A 26,061-nucleotide genomic window follows, 5' to 3' on the forward strand; every position below is an offset into this window, starting at 1 on the left:
CCGGTCCGCCGGTTCTCTGTGTTTCGCGCTCAGTTGAGTTCAGCGCTGGAGGCCGCCATCTTGGGCGCGCTGGGGGGGGAGCCTCTTCCAACTGTTAGTTTTTCCCTTTGCAGGCTCCGATTTCTCCCGAAAATGAGGTCGACTGCAGCAATTGGGTTCCCCTACACTCGACCAGGTTTGTAGCCTCGTACGCTCTCGATTAAGCACCGTAACATCTGTTGATTCAGGATCATGGGCAGGAGCTCAGGCGAACACCGACCTCACTCCATGCGCGTAGCCACGCCCCTCAAACTGCCAGTTATTACAAACATTCGTGAGTGATGAAAGACTAAAACAGAAGCAAGCCTACATGTGCATAGGTTTCACACTTCAGGTATATACTCGGGGTAGAGGGGACTATATTACATTGTGCAAAATACTATTACTATAAAATTCTTTTCAACCTTTCACTCGCAACAGGGTAAGTAATGTAATCATTCAAATCGGCGCCCATCAAGCCACTACTCAAGGACACGGGAGGAGACGTGGAAGACCTCTCCAACTAAAGACCAATTTCAACATTCCCTACCCAGCAAAATAACTAGAAATCTACATCTACAAACTAACACAAGAACACGTTGAAAATCACCAGCTGCTGGACCAGGTGCAAGTCGGCTTTAGACCCACGAGGGGAACAAAACTCTGCCCTAATTCTACTCAACCTCTCTGCATCTTTCAACACAGTCAACCATGACACCCTCATCAAGAGAATAGAAGAAATGGGAATAACAGACTTAGCCCTACTCTGGATAAAATAACTCCTAACAAATAGAACGGAAACTGTCTGGATAAAACCCTTCAAATCTGCTCCATGGGACACTGACTGTGGAGTACCACAAGGATCTTCCTTATCCCCACTGTTCTCCAACATCTAGCTGGCTCTGCTAATCAAGATAAAAAAGCACAACCTTACGTGCTACAACTACGCAGACGACACCCATCTATAAAAAATCGAAGATACACAAGAAGAGAACACAGCGTTGGGAGAATGACTCAAAGAACTGACTGGATTAACACAAACAGCCTAAAACGCAACGCAGGCAAGACAGAAATCATGATTGTATCCAAAAACCGGGAAAATAACACATATATCCCATGGCGCACAGAATTAGGAACAGCACCCACACCATCGAAAATAGTCAAAAACCTGGGAATCCTAACGGACAATGCGCTAACATTAGAAACACAAGTAATTGAAATAATAAAGAAATGTTTTTTCCTTCTACACTTGGTAAAAAGAATCCTACCATTCCTGTCTTTCACTCATAAGACACTGAGAATCATTGCCCACATCAGGTCAATAATTGACTACGCCAACAGCCTCTACCTCGGAATTGCAGAACACCTACTGAAGAAACTGCAACATATCCAAAACGCAGCAGCCAGACTCCTCCTCAAACTATCACGAAGAGAACACATCATCCCAGCAAGAAAAGTGTTACACTGGCTTCCAGTCAAACAACGAATCCCATTCAAAACAATGTGGATAACGCACAGAGCAATCCACGGCAAAGGAGCAGAATTCCTACAAAAGAAAATAACAATTTACCAACCAACCAGAACACTCATCATGCAATGATATCCGCCTTGAACCCAAACCTTACAAAAAGAAAAAGCTATGGGGATCCTCCTTCTCTCACCTGGCAGCAAAAACCTGTTACACCCTCCTGAAAGACATGCGAAATGCAAATGACCACCTAAAATTCAGGAAACTACTCAAAACCTGGCTCTTTGTCACCGAAACGAAATGAATCTGGTACCTCCAAAGCCAAGCCCCCTTACCGAGCTAAATCCAAAGGACGGGACCACTGCTAGAGACTAAGAAGGATGACATACTAACACTCGACAGGAAAGGGATTACTTAGAACCCATAGGGAGGGGGCCACCCCCTAGGAACAAAGGGAGACAATTCAAGACAGAGCACACTCACGACCAATGAAATAACTGATAACAGTAGCAATCTCAAACCTGGGAGGGAGGCCCGCACCTCTTGTCCCTCACCAAGGAGCACTGGACAGCCTCAGATAAAGGCTGACACCGCCTCGCTCAGAGCAGGGCTAATGAACCACAGGGGAATGCTACAAAACACAGAAAGACCATAGAAAGAAACACAAGACAGATGCCCCAAAGCATGAGATAACCCCCCCCTAACACAACTGCTAAAACCTCATCTCTTGGCACATGCCTCTCAAACGCTAAACAAACACAACCACTCTCCTGCACCACAAACCGCAAGCACTTCACTGCACTGCAATAAAACAAACCACACATAGTATCACACAACAGTACCTGGGAGCCCACGGATCTGAAAACTGCACCCATGTTCAGCGAACGGCACTAACCAAACTGAAGCTGTCAAGAGAACACCACTAATCTCACTCTACCTTTATCCTGCTGCACCCACCAACCGATCCTACCCCCTTAACTCTCAGGTACGCCAGAGCACCAGGAGACCACTCTGGCATTGATAGTGTGTGGTATAAATATCCTTTTTTTTCTGTTGGTGTTTGAGGTAAGCGTGTGCCTGATAGGGCACTGGAATCTTTTGCCGGCTTGTAGGGGTTAATGTTTTCCTGAAACACTCTGTGCGCAGTTGATTCTCCTTGCATCGCCTGCTTCCTGACCCAGGCCTATTCCCTCCTCCCACCCTCCCCTGATTGGCTAATCACTGCTGTTAAAACACCATCCCAGGGCAGCCCTTTGCCCCGTGCAGCACCAGCGGCTAAGGGCCACAGGACAAAGGGTGGCTCCTACTGCAGCGGCTCCAGACAGTGTCTGCAGGTGTCAGCAAGGGAGGCCAGTGGCCAGCCATCAACCAGCAGTGACCATCAAGGTAGGTGTGGCCTTGGTGGGGAGTAGAGCAATCACTGCTCCGGAGGCCCTGCTCTACCTACCCTCAGAACATAGCACACCAGGCTGTTAATACCAACCAGCTTCACAACTCGTGAGGATTGTGATTATTACCCGAGTCACAACTAGAGAGGACTGTGACCACTGGCCAGCGCCATATTAAGCTAGACCTGTGAATGTTAGCCTGTGCCACATTGAGCTAGACCTGTGAATATTATCCTGCGCCATATTGAGGTAGACCTGTGAATATTGGCCTGCGCCACATTGAGCTAGACCTGTGAATATTGGCCTGTGCCACATTGAACTAGACCTGTGAATATTAGCCGACGCCATATTGAAATCGAGTTGTGATTATTGGCCTGCGCCACATTGAGATAAAACTGTGAATATTGGCATGCGCCAAATTCAAATAGAGCTGGGAGTATTAGTCTGCATCGCACTCAGAGAGAATTGTGAACATTTCCTTGTGTCACATCTGGAGGGGACTGTGACCATAGGCCTCTGCCACATCAAGAAAGAACTGTGAAACATAGACCCCTCTCCAGTTGTTCCTAGGGCTCTCTCACGTTATCTAGGTGTCCCAAATCTTGGTGCTTGATCACTGCCTGCCGTTCTGTGAAGCCTAGCCCTTTCTTTTGTCATCTTGGTGTCAGGAATTGAGTTGTTCAATTATTACTTGCCATTTGTCGAAACTTAGATCCCTCTCCCACCCTCTGATATACTAAATCTAAGAGTACTCTCTCATTGTAAACCTCCTGTTAAACCTAGTCTCCCACTATCTTGTCATCTCAAAGCTCTCTGGGTATTCTATCAGTACCTGCCATAATTGAGTCCTAGGCCCCTCCCCGACACCCAAGAACAACCAGCAGCCATTAAAAGCTAGTAATTACAACCAAAATCACTACCCTAGTTAACCTGCACCCCATAGCCCCCCATAACCAACTGTGCCACACGTCCAATGCCTAGTACTCCCTTACTCCCTTGGACAGTCCTCCCATAGAAAGAGGAATACCCTAACCCAACCAATTGAACAGACAGACTCCCTTGGAGAGCATCCAGGCATTGCAACATAAGAGGATACAACTCAATATTATCCTAGCACAAGACACGACAGGTGGGCAACTGACCCTATAAACTCAATACCCAGATCAACTCCTACCACAGAGGAACCAAAATGTCCCGATGCAGAATTGGACACTGAAAAAGAGAGCAGGAACATGGAACAACTAATATGGATACACAAACTCAACCACCTCCAGTAGAAGCCGCCTTGAATACAGAACACACCCCGTCAAATAATACAATCAACAGAACAAACATTGTAGGAGAAAAATCCTTATACCTTACACCGTACCTCGCAACAACCTCAGAACCTCTATACTTTAACGGCACCGTCATCTCCAGACAGGCAAAGAATTCCCCCGAACAAACGAAAAAAAGATGGGACGACCCAAGAAGAGAATGGGATGATTCCAACCCCCTTACTCCATATATCACAAGAACAGAAGGGCATTACCGATATCTACATCAACCCACATGAGATGATGAGGCAGTATGATATGATATGATATGGCATTTGTAACGCGCCTATACACAAGTGTTTCAAGGCGCGACGAGGCAGGGAGGGGGGAAACAAGGGCAGGACAGACAACGATCCTACTAGGCCAGGTGTCATTCAGATCGCGCAAGTGCAGGGGTAGGGGGAAGGGAAAAGTGCAAGGGGAATCGGATGGGGGAAGTGCAGTACAAGAAAAGGGCCAGCTGATGGCAAGTGCAGGGTAAGTGCAGACAAGTGCTGGGAAGGGGGGCTGTAGGGATACAGAGACAGTCCCGCAGTGCAGGGGTTGCTAGGGAGGCAGTGCAAGTGGAGAGTGGCTGGGCCCAGGACCGAGGTCGGTGTGAGTGGCCCAGTTGCAGATTCAGTGCAGTTTCAGTGAAGAATTAGCAGGGGAGAGGGAGAGAGAAAGCAGAAGCAAAGAGGAAGGTTTTGAGGTGCTTCCGGAACCGGAGATGGTTCTCCTCAAATTTCAGGGAGGCAGGAAGGCTGTTACAGAGAGCGGCCCCTGCCGCGGAGAGAGATCTACCACCAGCTCGTTGCTTCGAGAAGCGGCTGACCCTGAGGGAGTTGGAGACGGATGAGCGAAGGGCTCGGGAAGGAAGATATTTAGGAAGAGAGAGTTGAAGGTATTTAGGCCCCAGACCCCAGAAGGCCTTGTGGACAATGCAGAGGGTTTTGAACTTTATCCTCGCAGCCACTGGGAGCCAGTGTAGAGATTTCAGTCCTGGAGAGATACGGTCCCTGGGCTTGAGGCCAAGGACAAGTCTCGCAGTTCTGTTCTGGATGAGTTGCAGAGGGCGGAGAGTGGAGGCTGGCAGATTAAGGTAGAGGCTGTTACAGTAGTCCAGCTTTGAGAGAACCAGGGCTCGGGAGACAGTGAGCTTCTGGGGGAAGGAGAGGAAGGGAAGAATACCTCTGAGGAGGTGCAGCTGGTAGTGTGACTTCTTAGAGACGTCAGATATATGAGGAGAGATGGAGAGTGTGGAGTCGAAGATGACCCCGAGGTTTTTTACCTTGCAGGTAGGAGCAGGAAGAGGGCCAAGAGAGGCCGGCCAGAGAGCTGCAGGGAAGGAGGGAGTGGGTGTGCCGATGAGTAGAATCTCAGTCTTACTGGCATTAAGGCAGAGGTCATTGGCGGCACACCATTCCTGGATAGCAGACAGACAGTCAGAGATGAGGGAAGGAGAGGAGGAGGCTGAGGGTAGCCTGAAAATGAGCTGGGTATTGTCCGCATAGCACTGAAAGTTGGGGCAGAGAGCGGCGATGCGGTGGGCAAGGAGTGCCAGATACTGGTTGAACAGCCAGGGAGAGAGATTGGAACCCTGGGGGACACCACAGGTGGAGAAAAAGATGTCAGAGAGGAAGGACCCCAGTTGGACCTGGGAGGGACGATTGGAGAGGAAAGATGTCAGCCACGCCAGAGCCTGACCAGTGATACCCAGGTTATCACGGAGACGGTTGAGCAGGATGGCATGGTTGACAGTGTCAAAGGCAGAAGAGAGATCGAGCAGAATGAGAACACTCGGAGTGTTGGAGTCGAGGTTCAAGAACAAGTCTACAACCCAACTATCAATCTAATTGACCGATTCAATGATGAAGCAGCATCCACAGAACCTTAACCAACTGGCGTCAACATAGAACACCCATAAATCAAAACCGGGAACAACAAATAAACCAAACCACACCAAAAAGATCCACAGCAGTCTAATCAACGCAAGGTCAATTCCAAACATGCACCGAAATCTACGACCTCATATGTGACGGAGGTATCAACATCATATTCGTAACTGAAACATGGCTAGATGACCACTACAAGATCACTCTCAACAACTGCCTGCCCGATAACTTAAAGTGTGTCAAAGGAAAACCAAAAGAGGTGGCGGACTGGCAATAATCCACAAGGAACACCTGGAAATTAAACTGGAAGACCCATTAATCATTAATTAAATGCTAATGTCTAATCCTCCACCTATCAACAAAACCCAGAACAAACCTAAAATTCATACTGGTATATAGACCACCAACCTATGATGCAACCTTACCAACTGAAAGATAGATGAGCTAGAATTATACCAATGAAGAATCACAGAGAGATCAGGATGGAAGGGTAAGGATGATATATCAGTAACACCTTGGCCTACAAAGTAAACCCAAGCAGCAATGGACCAACAACAGGAAATAGGAAGGAAGCGGGTGATTGTAAAAGTACAGCACCGATACCAGAGTGGAGGACAATGCAATCACCAACCTGGTATACAAAGGTCGAAAATAACACAGCTGGGAACTTGCCACACTGTCACTCCTAACAATACGATGGACAGGAAAGGAAAAGAGAAAGAATATGCCTACTCCATAGGACAACCAGATAAATAGAACAAGAATTATAGGGACTAAGAGGCATATAACCCACTAACCCAAAAGCTCATATTTCTGCATACATAACTCATACAAAAATCCACACAACCACCTTCTCGCACAGCAAACCTCATGCACTTCACCACATCGAAACAACAAACACAAGTTGCACCAACAGCACATGAGGACGCATATCTATCTGATATTCACACCCATGCTCAGCGCACGGTGAAAACCGAACTGAAGTTGCCAACAGGACAACCACCTTTCTCACTTTCCTACTCTCTCTTCACTCGAATAATCCCACCCCACCCTCTTATTCGCATATCCGCCTGGGGACCAATTCTGTTGATGATGGTGCACGGTACAAATACTTTTAACATAACATACAATTGAGCCTGATTGTGCCAGATAAACTTACTGTACCAGACACCCTGATTGTGCAAGTTAGCACCATTTTGCATTTTGCCAGATTGTGCCAGATAGCCGCAATTCACAGTTACCCTGATTGTACCAGATAGCCTGATTGTGCCAGACAGCAGCATTTCACATTTTGTGCCAGATAGACTGATTATGACAGATATCTCACTTCCCTCTCTCACATCCCTTGGTCCTCTTCCTGCTCCCACCTGTGAGGCTAAGAACCTCTGGGTCATCTTTGACTCCACACTTTCCTTCTCTCCTCACATCTCTGATGTCTCCAAGAAGTCAAACTACCACCTGCCCCTCCTCAGATGTATTCTTCCTTTCCACTCCTTCCCCCAGAAACTCTCAGTCTCCATAGCTGTGGTTCTCTCTAAGCTTGACTACTGCAGCAGCCTCTTTTTAAATCTGTCTGCTTCTACTCTCCGCCCTCTGCAACTAATCCAGAACAGGACTGCGAGACTTGTCCTTGGCCTCAAGCACAGGGCTCGGATCTCTCCAGCCCTGAAATCCCTCCATTGCCTCCCAGTGACTGGAAGTATCAAGTTCAAGACCCTCTGCAATGTCCACAAGGCCTTCCGTGTAGTTTGGGTTGCACTAGTGACATCTTCGTGACACATATGCTGCTTTCCAGAAATGAGCTGATTGATACACATGTGTATTAAATTTAATTTTTTATTCCTGTGTATTTTTTTTATATTTGGAGCTATGCATTCAATGCAGCTTGTTCTAAAGCCCCTGAATACATTTGTTTTTAGTGCATTTCTCACAAAAATGTTGAACATTTCCGCACTTTGCATCACTGATGACGCAGAGAGAAAAAAAAATTCTCTGAGGGAAACACTTAGAGTGCTGAAAATTAATCTGGGAGCTGACTAGTACCATGCCATTGCAGCCATCTAATTTAAATTCGGCAAACATGTAGTACATTTTTGAGGCTCCAAGGGAAACAAACTCAAAATGTTACCCGACACCGAGTTCCATGGCATCGGACCAAAAAAGCCCTTCGACACTGTTAATAGGTAAATGACCACGCTTCACGCTGATGCTTGTCTTTATAGAGAGGCTTTATTTCTTTAGTTCATCCAAGAGAAAGGCCCCCAGCTGTGGCTGTCCTCCTGCTCTCAATCCTCTCTCTCTCTGCTGCTAGAATGTGGAACCTTTGCTTAATCATAACAACAAAGGTTCCTTGGTAACTAGGTTACATGGCAGCAGCTGAATTGATGTGATTGTGAAGTCAATGAAGTAAATGTAACCACCTCCTAACACCTCCCTTCCTTTTACCAAAATATAAGTATTTGCCTAAACTAGATAATAGATTTCATTGAACATAAGTAGTTCATTATTTACATAGTATCTGATACACCGCTATATGAAGAAATAATTAAATTGCTTTAAATACCTTGCAGTGCAGTTACAAGTTGTTGTTTACCTTTTTGCAAATTGCTATCCTCTCCTTGTTCCAGACCCCACCCCCTTTAACAAGCACCGAAGATCCCAAATCTTTAACAACTTATTTGGGCTGTGAAAATAAGGATGCACCTTTGCGCACCTTGGTGGGAAATTTGATCTTGATCCAATCACCTTCCTCAAGACTGAATTCTCTACAAGCATTCTTCCTGTCATATTGCTCCTTGGATCTGACCCCAGATTCAAATATCTTCTCTCTCACTCCCTCCAGATCTATTCCTACGAATTTTGACCTTCCCATCCAGCCTGGACACATGTGTGAGTTAGGTTTCCTCCCTCTTAATAGTTCAAATGGGGATACACCCGTAACACTGTGTGGTGCTAGTCTATATTGGAATGTTCTCTCCATTATGGTCCTGATCCAGTCACCTCCTGTTGCTACCGCAATTCTAATTGCATCCATGAGAGTGCGGTTGAAGCGTTCTACACACCCATTGGTCTGGGGATGATATAATGAAGTGGTTACTTGTTCTATTCCATGGTTACTCAAGAACTCTCTAAATTCTTTGGAAACCAATTGGGTCCCATTATCTGATAAACACTTTCTGGGGAATCCCTCTCTCCAAAATAATTGCTCCAAACATTTAATGATGCTACTGCTTGATATGTCTCTTAGTGTAAATATTTCGGGCCACTTGGATAATAAATCTATGACAACCAGTACATAGGTGTCTCTCCCACCCTTGATATTGAAAGGCCCTAGTAAGTCTAAAGCAACCTCATCCCATGGAACTGTGGATGGCTTTCTAACAGTCATGGGTACTTTTTGAATCCTGAGACCCTTATTACCTTCAATGCAATCACAACAATTGTTGACCACTTCTTCAGTGTCTTTGTCAAGATTAGGCCACCAAAATTCTGCTCTAACCAAGCCTTTGGTTCTAGGCAGTCCCAAATGCCCAACATGAGCTAGCTCAATTATTAATTTTCTCATTTTAATAGGTACAACCATCTGATGTCCTCTATGTAAGTATCCTTTATCAATCCAGAGTTCTTCCTTAACTTTGGCAAACCCGCCTAAATCACCAATATAGTTTCGTATTCTGTTCTGTGTCACCAATGTTAAAACTCTCTGGTACAATTCATCCTCTGAACATGCATTGTCCCACTCCTCTTTCTTTACTGACTCATGAACCTGAAATATTTCAACACCTTTCTCACGAGTCAGAGGAGACTCCTCAGACACTGTTTCTCTCACTACTGATCTGGATAAGGCATCAGCAACTACGTTGGTTTCACCACTAATGTGAAGCATATCATATTGCAGGCCTTGTAGGGATGTCACCCACTTCATGATGCGTCTGGAGACTCCCTCCAGACCACCTTTGGTAAATATTCCTATTAGGGGTTTATGGTCTGTACATACTGTGAATTCTCTGCCCCACAAATATCTTTTGAACTTTTCCACTCCCCAGACACAAGCCAATGCTTCCTTTTCTACCACTGAATATCTGTTCTCAGGTCCTTTGAGAGATCTAGAGGCAAATGCTATGGTGTGTAAGCCCTCCTGATCTTCCTGCATTAGGACTGCCCCAATACCATAGCCACTTGCATCCACAAATAGTAATGAATGTCTACTTTCTTCAAACGTTTTCAAGATGGGTGCATTAACTATAGCATCTTTAATCTTACCAAACTCTTCCTCACAAGATTCATTCCACTTGAACGTAACACCTTTACGAGTCAACATCCTCATGTTCCTTGACAAATTTGCCAACCCTCTAACAAACTTGCCATAAAATTCAACCAGACCTAGAAAAGATAGTATATCTGCTTTGGATTTTGGTGCTTCCATCTTGCGAATAGCTTCTATGGCCTTTTCTTTGGGTTTGATCCCTTCACCTGTAATTTCATGACCTAGATATTCAACTTTGTCAGTTTTGAATATGCATTTCTCTAACGATACTGTAAGGCCAGCCTCTTTGAATATGTTCAACACTCTCTCTAACCTTTTATCATGTTCTGCTTCATTTTTCCCACATACTAGCACATCATCCTGGTAACACATGACACCTCTCTCTCCTCCCAGTAATCTGTACATGACGTTCTGAAATACACTAGCTGCTGAAATCAATCCAAATGGCATTCTTATACATCTGAAAAGGCCAATAGGGGTAATGAAAGCTGTGAGATCTCTCAAATCAGGGTGTAATTCTACTTGGTGATATGCAGATTTGAGGTCAATAAGAGAAAATACTTTGGAATCAGACACCCCTGCCAATAAATCATCTATTCTGGGTAAAGGAAATTTGTCAGCCACTACATTTTTATTCAGGTGTCTAAGGTCTATGCATATCCGCAGGGATCCACTGCTCTTTCTCACTATTACAATAGGACTAACCCACTCTGAGGAATCAATTCTCTCTATCACCCCTTCACTTTCCATTTTATTCAATTCACTCTCTACATCTTTTCTCAGGGCCAAGGGAATGGTCCGTAATTTGGCAACTTTGGGAATGGCATCCCTTTTCAAACGAATTTTGTGCACAAATCCCTTCAAGCACCCTAACTTAGTGCCACTCATATGCCCTCTGGCCCCTTCCATAACAATGCTCGAGACCGATTTTCCACCGGATTTTCCACCTTCAACAGTCAAAACCTGTTCTGGGTGGCTTGCTTCAAGTCTTATCTTGAGCTCTGCCTGATCGCTCCAGGACAACAGCTCTCCACCTCTGTTGGCTACATGGATAGTCCCTAACGCCTTCCTGTCTTTGAATTGGAGCTCAGCTTCAAAGCACCCTAAAATTTCTATGGGCACATCTCCATAAGCATTTGCTCTGACTACATTCTCCCACAATGTACAACATCCAAATTTCTCCTTCCACACTTGCACACTTATCAAAGTATAATCTGCTCCACTGTCCATGAGCATTGATACTGGCACCCCTCCAACTAACACAGTTGCATATGGTTTCTTTTTCTTGACCTTCCCATCAATGGCATTGACTGAAAATATAACTTCTCTACCAGCATCATCAATTGATATAAATTCTTGATCTGCATTGACTTCCTGTATTTGACTTGGGGCGGTATAAAAATTCCTACAGCATCTAGCCATGTGTCCTCTGACCCCACATTCATTACATATAATGTTTGATGCATAACATTCTTTGTCAGATGCTTTGTGATATAGACTCCCACATCTGAAACACCTCCTAATTGATGCACCTCTAGGATAACCAGAGTCCCTGCCACCCCTGAATGTAACATTCTCACTGGGCGACCCTCTGGTAGATGATCCTTGTCCCCATGCTCTGGTAAAGGGACCTTGGCGACCCTCAGGTCTCCTACCCATTTGCCAAGTGCGAGGCGCAGTTGCCGCACCTCTCTGCATCACTCTCGAAACCTTATGTATGGCAGCTTCATTGTCATCAGGTTTGGGCTTATCTTGAGATGTATTATCCACTTGAAGCATTTGTATACATTTGTCTGTGTGTTCTATCATTTTCGCTATCTCAATTGCTCTATCAAGAGAAGGATTTCTTTCCTTCCATAACTCCTTCCTGATGTTATCATTAGAACACTTAATCATGAGTTGGTCCCTGACATGCTCATCTCGACAATGGTCAAATCTACATTTGATGGCTAAACCTCTAAGAGCAGTTACAAATTCCTCAATACTCTCTCCAGTTTTTTGAGTTCTCGTGGCAAATTTGTACCTTTCAAGAATTATATTTTCTTCAACACAGTAGTGTTTGTCTAATTTTGCTAATGTTTTCTCATATGGACCCCCATCAGGAATGTCTGGAGGTTCTGGTAGTTTTTTGACCACTTCCTGTCCTGCGGCACCAACAGTGAAATAGGAGCGCCTCTTTGCGCTCATTGGAGAAATTGGGTCCAAATGCTGCCAGTGCATATTTTTGAAAACCCTCTTTCCAGTCTATCCAACGCACTCTGGGCTCACCTGGTGTAGGCAGGAAGAAAATTGGGGCTGGGACGTTTGCCATGTTGTGAATTAATTAATGTCACCCCCAGGTAGGAAACCTTACACAGCCACACTGTCACTTACTTGTACTTAAATTTTATAAGGTGTGATTTCAGGTGGAACCTGTGCTGATATTGTCAGCGCTGTCTGTGATAGTTGCAATTTGTGATCCACAGGTCAGCCTCCTCCGTAATCCACAGGTGATCCAATTTGTGATCCACAGGTCATCCAACCTCCTCAATATTCGTGCTCCGCTCCAGTATGCTTTAATGGTTCTCTCCACTGCCAGGCACTGACTTCTTTCTTGGTGCTCCGCTCCAAAATGCTTTGCTGGTTTACTCCGCTCCAGGAGGATGGCCGTGTTTCTCGCCTGCTATTACACAACACATCTAGTGTAACACTCCGTCCATTTGCATCCAAACTGTAATCAATATTGCTGCAGTGTTGCTGCTGCTGGGGGCCTTTTCTCCTTGGCCCAATCCTCGTCGCCAATGTTAATAGGTAAATGACCACGCTTCACGCTGATGCTTGTCTTTATAGAGAGGCTTTATTTCTTTAGTTCATCCAAGAGAAAGGCCCCCAGCTGTGGCTGTCCTCCTGCTCTCAATCCTCTCTCTCTCTGCTGCTAGAATGTGGAACCTTTGCTTAATCATAACAACAAAGGTTCCTTGGTAACTAGGTTACATGGCAGCAGCTGAATTGATGTGATTGTGAACTCAATGAAGTAAATGTAACCACCTCCTAACAGACACAAAAAGTTGATTTTTTTTCCTGTGCACATTTGTAGATATACGTTAAATGCAGCGTGTTCTAATTCCCCTGAATACAGTCTTTTTTGTGGACAGGTTAACAGTTGCGTTGGGAGCACCAGGGACCATGGGTTGCCGCGCCCTCCCTCTCTGTTAGCGGTGCACTAGCAGCCAGTCGGTGGAAACTTGTAGAAAGGCCCGTGCTCGTGGTGCCTATTGTGTGTATCAAGCGAGACAGCGCCCCCATGTTCAGGACCACCACGGGCACAACTCAGGCCACAGTACTTACCTATTGGGGCTACACCATGTGCACACTTTGCACCAAATGCACACAGGCCCTTCCCGCAACAGCCACCTAGGACCGTTGAGGGAAGGGTTCCACGGGCACCATTGTCCGCATGACGTAGACTGCCAAGCAGCAACCCACCTTCAACACTGTATCTATCAGCGCAGCCATTGGGCACAAGCTATTGTCAACCATATACACCTTTCCCTCATCCTTACGTACTTACCTTTGAGAACTACTTAACTGGGCGGACCTAAGCCCTCACCAACCCAACTACCCAGTAATTAACTGACTTGCCTGCACCAAGCAGGACCCAAGACAATCTCTCCTCATTACCTACCAGGTGAGACCCGTTGCCAACTGACTCAACCAACCTATTACCAACACTACAAATTATTTCCAATTAAGCTCACGGAAATATTTTCTTTTCTCTCCCCCCTATGTATGAAATACTGTTCACTGAATCCTATATTGAATAATTTGTTTCAAAATGTATCAACCAATCTGATATGATATGATATTTTATTTCTATCACGCTCGTACACAAATGTTTCAGAGATTGACAAGGCAAGGGAGGGGAAACGGGAGAACAAAACAGCGATCTTACTAGGCCCAGTGACATTTAGAACGCGCAAGTGCATGGGAGAGGGGGAGGGGAAAGGTGCATGGAAGGGGGGAGGAGTGGAAAGTGCGAAGCAGAGAAGAAACAGATAAATAACAATAAATAAATAATAGAGGCAACAAACAGTCGTAGTGCAGCCAGCAATTTGCAAGTGCTAGGTTTATGGCAGCAGACAGGGTAGGTCTGATAAGTGCAGGAAGAAAAAGGGGGGGGCTGTATGGGTACAGATACAGACCCCAGTGCAAGGGGTGGCCCGGAGGCAGTGTGGGAGGGTGGCAGGTTGAGCAGGTACCTGGGCCCGAAGGGCAGAGGGTGGCCAGGTGCACGGTGCCAAGACAAATATTAAACTGTGTATATATCACCTTCACTGGGAATTGACTCACCACCACCACGTAATATGTCCAAACGCAAATGTCACATAATGTCAATATAATCACCAATGGTGAATTCCCGATCTGGGGACCACATACTCACCAAATATGTATCCAACCTCTATGTATTAAAAACTATAAAATGGTAGCCTAGAAAAAGACCTGTTAGGTCGAAACACGTGTCGGCACCACTTGCTATACCATCAATTGATGAATTCAAGAGAATAAAAGATTGGAAGAAATGAAAACCACTAAATTTGTGGAATTGCATTTGTCATGCGCCGAATGAGCAATGGAGTAAATCCCAGCATACCAAACCGCACACGCGCCGAATGAGTGGAAACCATAACAATTCTCAGTCTTTTTTGTGAATTTCTCATAAACATTTTGAACATTCCAGCACTTTGCCTCATTGTGACACAGAGATAAAAATGTGTTTTTCTTGGTGAAGGAAACACTTGGAGTGCTGAAAGTTAATCTGTGAGCTCACCAGTACAGGGCAGGGGAAGCCAGACACCACACTACATACACACAGACAGGGTAGGGGAAGCCAGCAACCACACTTCAGACACAAAGACACTGCAGGGGAAGCTATGCACCACACTACACACACAAACAGGGCAGGGGACACCAGCCATCACACTACAGACACACAGGAGAGGGGAAGCCAGCCATTACATTACAGACACACAGACAGGGCAGAGGAAGCCAGACACCACACTACAGACACACAGACCAGGCAGGGGAAGCTGGACACCACACCACAGACACACAGACTGCACTGGAAGCCAGACGCCACACTACAGACACACATACACTGCAGGGGAAGCCAGACGCCACACTACAGACACACAGACAGGAGAGAGGAAGCCAGACACCACACTACAGTCACACAGACAGGGCAGGGGAAGCCATATAACACACTACAGACACACACACAGGGCAGGGGAAGCCATACACCACACTACAGACACACAGACAGGGCAGGGAAAGCAAGACACCACACTACAAACACACAGACACTGCAGGGGAAGCCAGGCACCACACTACAGACACACAAACAAGGCAGGTGAAGCCAGAAACCACACTACAGAGACACAGACAGGGCAGGGGAAGCCAGACACCCCACTACAGACACACAGACAGGAGAGGGGAAGCCAGTCACCACACTACAGACACACAGAAAGGGCAGGGGAAGCCAGAAACCACAATACAGACCGGGCAGGGGAAGCAAGACACAACACCACAGACACAAAGACAGCAGGGGAAACCAGACACCACACTACAGACACACAGACAGGGCAGGCGGAAGCCAGACACCACCCTACAGACACACAGACAGGGCAGGCGGAAGCCAGACACCACACAATAGACACACAGACATGGCAGGGGAAGCCAGACACCACAATACAGACACACAGACAGGGCATGCAGAAGCCAGACACCACACTACAGACACACAGACAGGGCAGGGGAAGCCAGAAACCACAATACAGACCGGGCAGGGGAAGCAAGATACAACACCACAGACACAAAGACGGCAGGGGAAACCAGACACCACACTACAGACACACAGACAGGGCAGGCGGAAGCCAGACACCACCCTACAGACTCACAGACAGGGCAGGGGAAGCCAGACACCACAATACAGTACTATTGTGAATGGCTGAAACTTGTACACATGAGAACATTGGACGTTACTACTTGTTCATAACTACAAATCACAAAGAAACTTTGAATTTAAAGTGTGAGCAAGTTTTGAGCAGTAATTTCTGGTTCCCTATAAATGGATAAAGGGGAATATCAGAGGTTTTTTGGTTGTGCTCAGAGTCTGAAGGCAGGGGATAGTTTTCGCACCTCAGCGGTTTGGACCTTCATCCTTGAGTAAAGAAGTTTTGGGCCTTTGTCCTGCTTTTCTAATTATTTTTACTCTCTCCATAATTTGTGTGTGTGTGTGTAGGTTGCCAAACGTGCATGCGGCAATAGCCATTGGCTAGTAACAATTGACACTTGGTGAGTAAGAAATGGTGTGCCGAGTATGTGTATAGAACCGAGGTGGCAAGTGACTTTTTGTGGCTGGCTAGTAGCTTGCAACTTGACATTTGCATCTGTGTGTTTGTGTGTGTGTTTGTCTCATTACAGCCTCATATTCTGAACTGACACATTTCGAGTTGAACAGAGGATTTGTGACCCCAAAATATTATTTTAATTGAAGTGCGAAAAAATGACAAAACATGACACTTTTTTGACTATTCACAAAAAAGATTTATTAAGAAAGTGATTTATTTCTTTTCATCTATAATTAACTGAAAGGAAAAGGTTGGATTCTGTTGGAGGCCCTTACGAAACAGCTCTAGGACTTTCCTGAAAAGAAATAAGACAAAACAAGTTAGAACATCTGGTGGAAGAACCTCTGGCAGAAGCCAGTTTTTCATGTTAGAAACATTCCACCAGTAGATGTTGGCTTGGTAAATGCATAAAGAGTAATTTTTGATTCACAACGATAGGAAATGGCTCTCCTTCAAATGAAAGCGTATTCCTAACATACATTCCCCCCCCACCCCGATGATGCCGGAGGCCTCAAGGGGTTCTTACCAGGTTTCATGGGGGATGGAGTAGTGGATCTTGGATGGAAGAAACCCATTGAAGGGAGATGAAATTGTAAAGGTGTAGGCTCCCATGTTGTCAAAGATTATCCAGTCGCCTACTTTCTGTTCCGGCAGCTCCACGCCATCCGAAATCTTATCCACACAATCACAGGTAGGCCCCCAGAGGCTGCTGACATGTACTGGCTGACCAGGGGAGGGCTTCTGCAGAGGAGACATGATGTGTCTGGGTCAGGTAGATGAACAAGGAACAGGAGCCGGACTGACCCAGGTAAGTACCAAATAAACAGGCTGCTTTATTCCTCTGAGTTACAGCATAGCAGGTTAGAGGTGGGAGAGAAGGTTACATGCATTCACTCTAGCAGGTTAGAGGTGGGAGAGAAGGTTACATGCATCCACTCTAGCAGGTTAGAGGTGGGAGAGAAGGTTACATGCATTCACTCTAGCAGGTTAGAGGTGGGAGAGAAGGTTACATGCATCCACTCTAGCAGGTTTGAGGTGGGAGAGAAGGTTGGTTGCATGCATCCACTCTGGCAGGTTAGAGGTGGGAGAGAAGGTTACATGCATCCACTCTAGCAGGTTAGAGGTGGGAGAGAAGGTTACATGCATCTGCATCCACTCTAGCAGGTTATGTGTAGGAGAGAAGGTTACATGCATCCACTCTAGCAGGTTAGAGGTGGGAGAGAAGGTTGCATGCATCCACTCTAGAAGGTTAGAGGTGGGAGAGAAGGTTACATGCATCTGCATCCACTCTAGCAGGTTATGTGTAGGAGAGAAGGTTACATGCATCCACTCTAGCAGGTTAGAGGTGGGAGAGAAGGTTACATGCATCCACTCTAGCAGGTTAGAGGTGGGAGAGAAGGTTACATGCATCTGCATCCACTCTAGCAGGATATGTGTAGAAGAGAAGGTTACATGCATCCACTCTAGCAGGTTAGAGGTGGGAGAGAAGGTTACATGCATCCACTCTAGTAGGTTAGAGGTGGGAGAGAAGGTTGCATGCATACGCTCTAGCAGGTTAGAGGTGGGAGAGAAGGTTACGTGCATCCACTCTGGCAGGTTAGAGGTGGGAGAGAAGGTTGCATGCATCCACTCTGGCAGGTTTGAGTTGGGAGAGAAGGTTGCAGGCATCCACTTTGGCAGGTTAGAGGTGGGAGAGAAGTGTACATGCATCCACTCTAGCAGGTTATGTGTAGGGAGAGAAGGTTACATGCATCCACTCTAGCAGGTTAGAGGTGGGAGAGAAGGTTATATGCATCTGCATCCACTCTGGCAGGATATGTGTAGAAGAGAAGGTTACATGCATCCACTCTAGCAGGTTCCATGTGGGATAGAAGGTTACATGCATCCACTCTAGTAGGTTAGATGTGGGAGAGAAGGTTACATGCATCCACTCTAGCAGGTTAGAGGTGGGAGAGAAGGTTACGTGCATCCACTCTGGCAGGTTAGAGGTGGGAGAGAAGGTTGCATGCATCCACTCTGGCAGGTTTGAGTTGGGAGAGAAGGTTGCAGGCATCCACTTTGGCAGGTTAGAGGTGGGAGAGAAGTGTACATGCATCAACTCTAGCAGGTTAGAGTTGGGAGAGAAGGTTACATGCATAAACGCTGGCAGGTTAGAGGTGGGAGAGAAGGTTACATGCATCCACTCTAGCAGGTTTGAGGTGGGAGAGAAGGTTGGATGCATCCACTCTGGCAGGTTTGAGTTGGGAGAGAAGGTTGCAGGCATCCACTTTGGCAGGTTAGAGGTGGGAGAGAAGGTTACATGCATTCACTCTGGCACGTTTGAGGTGGGAGAGAAGGTTGCATGCATCCACTCTAGCAGGTTAGAGGTGGGAGAGAAGGTTACATGCATCTGCATCCACTCTAGCAGGTTATGTGTAGGAGAGAAGGTTACATGCATCCACTCTAGCAGGTTAGAGGTGGGAGAGAAGGTTGCATGCCTACGCTCTAGCAGGTTAGAGGTGGGAGAAGGTAACATGCATCCACTCTAGCAGGTTAGATGTGGGAGAGAAGGTTACATGAATCCACTCTAGCAGGTTAGATGTGGGATAGAAGTTTACATGCATCCACTCTAGTAGGTTAGATGTGGGAGAGAAGGTTACATGAAACCACTCTAGCAGGTTAGAGGTGGGAGAGAATGTTACGTGCATCCACTCTAGCAGGTTAGAGGTGGAGGAGAAGGTTATGTGCATCCACTCTAGCAGGTTAGAGGTGGGAGAAGATTACATGCATCCACTTTAGTCCTGAACTAAAAACCAAGGAGTGTTTGCACATTGGGACGCATACCTGCTTCTTGCTTTTCCACAGCACTGCGAGCGCTGCTCTTGCTGGGAAAGCTCTTTTGTTTCCAGCGCCCTGCTTCCTGGAGGAGGCGGGACCGATTGGCTGCACGTGACCAATCACGTGACCTTACTCGAGGATAAGAACTCGCTCGAGCCGCCCTGGCGGTGTGTCCTGAACTAAAAACCAAGGAGTGTTTGCACATTGGGACGCATACCTGCTTCTTGCGTTTCCACAGCACTGCGAGCGCTGCTCTTGCTGGGAAAGCTCTTTTGTTTCCAGCGCCCTGCTTCCTGGAGGAGGCGGGACCGATTGGCTGCACGTGACCAATCACGTGACCTTACTCGAGGATAAGAACTCGCTCGAGCCGCCCTTGCGGTGTGTCCTGAACTAAAAACCAAGGAGTGTTTGCACATTGGGACGCATACCTGCTTCTTGCTTTTCCACAGCACTGCGAGCGCTGCTCTTGCTGGGAAAGCTCTTTTGTTTCCAGCGCCCTGCTTCCTGGAGGAGGCGGGACCGATTGGCTGCACGTGACCAATCACGTGACCTTACTCGAGGATAAGAACTCGCTCGAGCCACCCTTGCGGCGTTAAGCCCGTGAGGGGTGAAGGGCGCCGACTGTTTTACAACTGTTTAGTGCTGGTGGCGCACATACCTTGGAAAGGTTGCTGTTACTGCTGTCAGAGCGGTGATAGCGGATTGGGGACTGTGGAGTAAGACTTTTTCATTTTTATCCATTTTGTTGCATATATAATCACTCGGTTGCTAAACGTGCCAAATGAAAGGTATAACATACACGCTGACATCTGGGATGCCAGCTAATATTGTGATTACAAGAGCCTCTGTGAACCTTAAGCCTGTGACCCCTAAAGCCTCCCCCGTTACTATTCTTAAAAAAAAATTATTAGGAGGTGCAACTGCTGTGACTCCCGTGAGTAAGAACCCTACTAGTGATATACGAGGATTTTGTACGCTAAGGGGTGACTCAGATTTAACCTTTCCCACGTGTGTTGAAAAACAACCTTTGAGCCCAGTAAATATGGGTGGAGGGAAAATTGCACCGCATGTGGGTTCTGTGAATTCAAATGTGTTGATTTCGGACACTATTATTGTAAATGAGATATGCTCTACTCAACGCGAGCTCGAGAGAACTGAGGAGTGTCCTTTAATCGATTTAACCACACAAAATTCTGTAGTTGCATGTAGAAACAAACTAAATGATATTAATAAGGAAGTCACTAATGAGGGTGAGAATAAAGATATGCAGGAGGAGATGGAAAATATAACTGCTATAAATAAATCTAATTTGGATGACTCTATTAATGAGATTGTGGTAGATGACCCTGCTTTGTTGGAATCCCCAATTCTCAACGATAGAACCAAGGGCAATGATGGCAGTTTATATGGATCCCCAAGCCTTTTTGATCACCACACACAATGCCCTAGAGATTTGACATCTTCTTTTGTCTATCCTACACCACGTGCACCACACAAAAAGATTGTTCCGAGTGTGGGAATCACAGATGGTAATGGTGGACAAACTGTACACGGCTCACTGGTGGAAATAACGCTGAATGCCATAAATATCTCGATTATGTCCCTTTTTAAATTGTTTGAGACCTTGGATGCAAAGATAAGTCGACAAGCTGTGCAGATTGAATTGATCACCCAGAACCTAGACAAAATATCTCGGTACATTGACATGGATGATAATAAGTCACCAAAGTCAATGAAAGATATTAAAAATAAAGACTGTGCACAAATGTCATCCGATGTAAAGGGGAAGCACGAGGTGGAGAATGTGGTATCGACTTTACCTGTTTTTGAGTCTATTATATGCCCTGTCACATCCAGTGACGATGAGGTGCATTGTAGCCCTTCTAGTAGCGGGACAGTGACTGTGGAAAGTTGTACCTCTGTTAAGGCGAATGCAGATAAAACTGCTGTAGATAACCGAGGGTATGACTTTGGTGTGTATAATATGTTTGACTCAAGAACCAATGTAAGATCCAAAGCTAACACTATAACTAAAAAGAAAACCAAAAACCAGAAGCAGGCCTTGCGACCTTTAAAGGCCGCTACTAATCAATTCCTGAAACGTTTACAAATTACTTCAAAAAGTAAAGAGGTGGGGCGAGGTGGTCTAAAAGTGAATTATACTAACTTAAGACAGGCTAGAGAACCGGTAGCTAGCCAATCTGTGAATGCTGTATCCCATAACGCCTATGTTCCACTAGATGATCTGGTGGCTCTGCTTGCAAAAAAAGGTTCCGAGGATCAATTGCGGCTGCAACAAGCTGCTGGTAATATCACAAACCATGAAACATCTTGTATCCCACTGGCTAGTACTATAGTGATAAGCCATCCAAAGAATGATGTTATAACAAATACTATAAGTGTGAACCCCCCTCCAGTGAGAGAACCTTCACCGGATATACTAAAAGATATTAGAGAGACCATACAGAACTCGGTTGATGAGTATCTAAGATGGAAACAAGATCAGACCCCTGCGATAAACACTGTAGTGGAGGGCCGCAAAGTGTCATTTAATAGTAAAACTACAGTGTACTCACCTGATACAATACAAAATATTGAGAGAAATTCGGAACCAAACCAACGATTTGAAATGGAACGGCTGAGTGGGGGAACAGGAAAGAAATTAAAACATGCCCTAGACCCGAAACTATATCACAGATTTATTCTGAAATGCCGCCCTGCTCCCCATATATCCTATGACTTAAACAGAACAAGTGTGTTGATGATATTTGAAGACATTGAAGAGTTAAGAGATATCTCTTCAACTGATATTCAACAAGTTGAATTTTTAAATGAGGAGAGGCTTGACGTTGTCCGATTGTGGATTTCATCCAACCTTGTCAGAAATATTATATGGCAAGCTAGGATGGAACTGTTCACAATGGGTTTTTTGCTAGCAGTTGATCCTACAATCTTATCGACTAATATGAACTACGAACAACTACAGGACCCAAATGATAATATGGCTGGTAGATCCCTAAATATATATCGCAAACAAAACTTACTAGATCAAAATGAGATGATAGGAGACCTGGGGAAAAATGATTATAGACCGAGTGATAAAAGATCATAATACAAGGAGTGGCGAGATGACATATTGACCCTGGTAAGTTGGAATACCTGTGGTCATGGCCATCTCTCTGCAAAAGATAGCAACGATCTTAATAACTATGATATAATAGCCCTACAAGAGACGTGGCTGGTGGATTGTGTAGGGGAGGACTGGTCCAAGACGACCCCCCTCGCCTGCACTTTCTCCCCAGGTGAGGACTGTGGCTCTCTTGGGCGTCTCCTCATGCCACCCGGGCCCAGGTGGTGGAGGGCGCGCCCACTGGAGACATTGCCCGCACGTATTAATTGCCCGCACGTATCGAATGCCCACATCTATTGATCACAACACAAATTTAGTTAGGCCCAGAAACCATTCTCTGCCCAGTAAAAATGGTGTGAGCTCAGCGCGCTGTAGCGCGGCCCCCACCCTTGGAGAACATCTCTGTTGCCGCAGCACCCTGGTAGATCCGCTGCGAGCCCGTTCCCACGAACCAGAAGGACATGAGCCAGTGTAATGTACTAACATTGTAACAGTCACCTTCCGTAGTGTATCGTATCCTCGCTCCCAGCATGACCCGGCCAGCAAGCTTAGGCGTCACAGGCCCGACAATCCTCGTATATTCATGTTTAAACTACTTGCAAGGGATGCTTTCCTTTAATATAATCCCTTACAGTATATAAGCCTGTAAGATGTATAACTAAAAGAGATCATGCCCCCACGATGTATACAACAATGAACACACACCATTGCAGTTGAATGCTAATAGCAAAGGAACACACCAAGAAACTATGTGTTACACGTATTGCTGAGATACTTACACCCCATGGGCTCACGCCATAACTAAAGCTAATGCTGCTAGGGTACACGAGAAAGCGGATGCAACTATACTATGAACTCATTACAGAATGCGCGAGAGTGCACGTATCATGTGTGAATGTCTGAGCCTCTCATATGCCGCCACCGTCACAAACGGCGGCGGATTGTTTTTTGTGTACCCCACTGATCTAACCACTACCTCATTTACCGCGAATGTATATGCATATAACCGAAACACTGTAGCTGCTAGAGTGTAATGTACAAATATGATGCTCGATGTAGGTATAATCAAAACGCACCCAGCAAAGGTTAAAAGCATGTTTTGTCGTGATTTTAAATAAGTATTATAGAAAGTGTTCAAATATTTGCAATGCCTTTTATTTGTATTCAGCAACCCACGAGGGAGATACCTTTGTGAAATATTTGCAAGGCCATTCCCCCTCCCACCCTGTGAAGACTGCCAAAGGCACGAGAGCAGAGACCGCGCCGCGCTGCTTTACCTCCCCCAAACTAGCCTGGAGCTTCAAAGACTTGTAACCCCCTCTGTAGCGCCCAAGGCCACCACCCGCCACCTGCATTATTTACAGCACAGCAGTAAACCCCTGCCTGAACGTACGCGCCCCCCCTCGTAAACCTCACAGCCCACCAGACCACCTCAGACTTATGGCCCTGTGCAATAAAGACGCCCAACACTTTGACAACACACAGCGGAACATCCATAACAACTTCTAACAAGGCAGAAAGACATGTACCGCCCGTGCCAGGCCCTGAAGCTTAGCCCCTCGACCTATGGCCCCGGTCAACAGGACACTGGTAACCATGCCCTGACGTATTGCCTCCAGTCCCCTCACAAGGTGCATTCCTCCTGTGTTGCATTAACCTGTTGCATAACCTATTGTAAGATTTACTGAAGAAGATAGTACTAGAAACGTTTGAATGACTGCGGTGTGCATGGCATAGGGCTAATAAGTCAGGAAGAGACATTCATCTCTGCCACTGGTCACGATGGCCCCACAACACCGCCTGGATGAACTCCGCCACCCGGCCAGGCCCAGCCCAACCCACGAGGCTGCCCAGTGACGTCTTCCAGCCAAAGCCAACCACATCACAGCAGCACCTATAGTTAGTCGTCGCCACCCAATCCCAATGAACTTGTGCCCCCTATAGTATGTAGGTTTTGATGACGTTTTTTGTAAATAAATACGCCTGTCTTTGCTATTGTCAGACAGAGCGCTCTCGGAGTTTGCAGAGTTCTTTGCATGCCCAATTCTGATTGATAAACTCCCATTTACGCTCACCCGCACTCTGTCTTGGCCTTATTCCCATTTTGGGAGAGTCCTTCATTGTCTCTCATTGCGGGGAGGATCGTGCTGTTTGGGGACGCTTGCCTTCAGTGGTGACCCCGATAGCGTGATTTTTATTTCTTCCTAAACTCCTTATAAACGTCCCCGTTTGGCACGAGAATCTCCGGTCGAAAAGGGATACGCACGGTGAGCCGGCTCCGGGAGGCTGCCCGCCAACGGCGACCGGCACACTAAGAAGTGCGCACTCAATGAGAAAGGGTACGGGATCCCGATTGGAAAAAAATCCCCTTTGAGTGCCGCTCGCCGGAGCCAGGGGCTGACCGTTGAGTTACCGGTGACACTGCCTGGACGGACCCAGTTTCGGAGACTATCGGTTCAAGACGGGCACGTGAGTACTGAGTGTGAGCGATTGTAAAGGGAGTGGGGAGAGAAGGGTAGGACAGGGAACGTGAAGGGGGTACGAAGATATACTAAGGATTACTCTACAATTTCCTTTCTTTTTCTTTGCATATGGCCATTAGGATTACGAGGTGAAAAAAGAGATAGAAGTGACGGGAACCTAGCTCCGAAAGGGGGTGGAAGGCGGCGCCGCATAGTGCTATATTGACTAGTGCTGGGAATATATGACGAAGTGAAATACAAGATAAAAGTGTTCAGCAAAAGGGGGCACTGAGAATATATTAGTGATCGCTACTACTTCTTTTCCTTTTTCTTTGGGGTAGGGGGAGAATAAAAACGGAATTGGCATAAACTGGGGAGAAAAATAAGAGAACCAGGGTCCTACTAGAGGGGGGAGAGAAAGTTAAAACCTATAAATATATGCACATGTGCTAAGTAAGATAGACAGGGACAGCCGGCTAGGGAGGAAAGGGAGGGCAGCGTGACTGGTGTACGGAGTGTTACCAAGAGGTGTGTGCACCTCGTATGTGTTAAGGGATAACTTTGTCATTGCGAATGTGTAAAACGGCTATGAATGTGTAATTGTCAAATGGTCATGGTAAGTGTGACTGGATAAAAATTCTTTTTGAAGCAACGCTGAGAAAGTGACGTGAGTGGGTACCCTTTGATTTCTGGGTTGATAGTGTCAAAATAAATGATGGATTGCTCTTGTATGTGTCCCCCGAAGAGAACAAAGTAGAAATTGTGTACCGACAGTTTTTGTATCGAACTATTAAGGGAGGGAGAGCCCAAGCGAGCATAACACTGGAAGTGGAGTAGAATACAAAAAGTAATATCTATACTATAGTACCATTGGAGGTGTAGAGATACAGAGACACATAAGCACCAGGGGAGCACACAAAGATGGGGCCTGAAAC

General features: G+C 46.2%; 1 protein-coding gene across 1 annotated transcript in view; it reads right to left on the reverse strand.

The window, feature by feature from the left end:
* Positions 1 to 16,889: 16,889 nt before the first annotated feature.
* LOC138503015 (antizyme inhibitor 2-like) overlaps positions 16,890 to 26,061 on the reverse strand; it is a 1,350,137-nt gene continuing 1,340,965 nt past the window's right edge. Inside the window, exons 8-9 of the mRNA XM_069622446.1 lie at positions 17,244 to 17,458; positions 16,890 to 17,012 (exon numbers count right to left, since the gene is read on the reverse strand). Coding sequence (XP_069478547.1) covers positions 16,931 to 17,012; positions 17,244 to 17,458 — 297 coding nt within the window. The 3' untranslated portion in view covers positions 16,890 to 16,930. The remainder of the gene's footprint in view (positions 17,013 to 17,243; positions 17,459 to 26,061) is intronic.

This window comes from Ambystoma mexicanum, chromosome 11, assembly GCF_040938575.1.
Source record: "Ambystoma mexicanum isolate Mex_15411 chromosome 11, UKY_AmexF1_1, whole genome shotgun sequence".
Classification (NCBI taxonomy): domain Eukaryota; kingdom Metazoa; phylum Chordata; class Amphibia; order Caudata; family Ambystomatidae; genus Ambystoma; species Ambystoma mexicanum.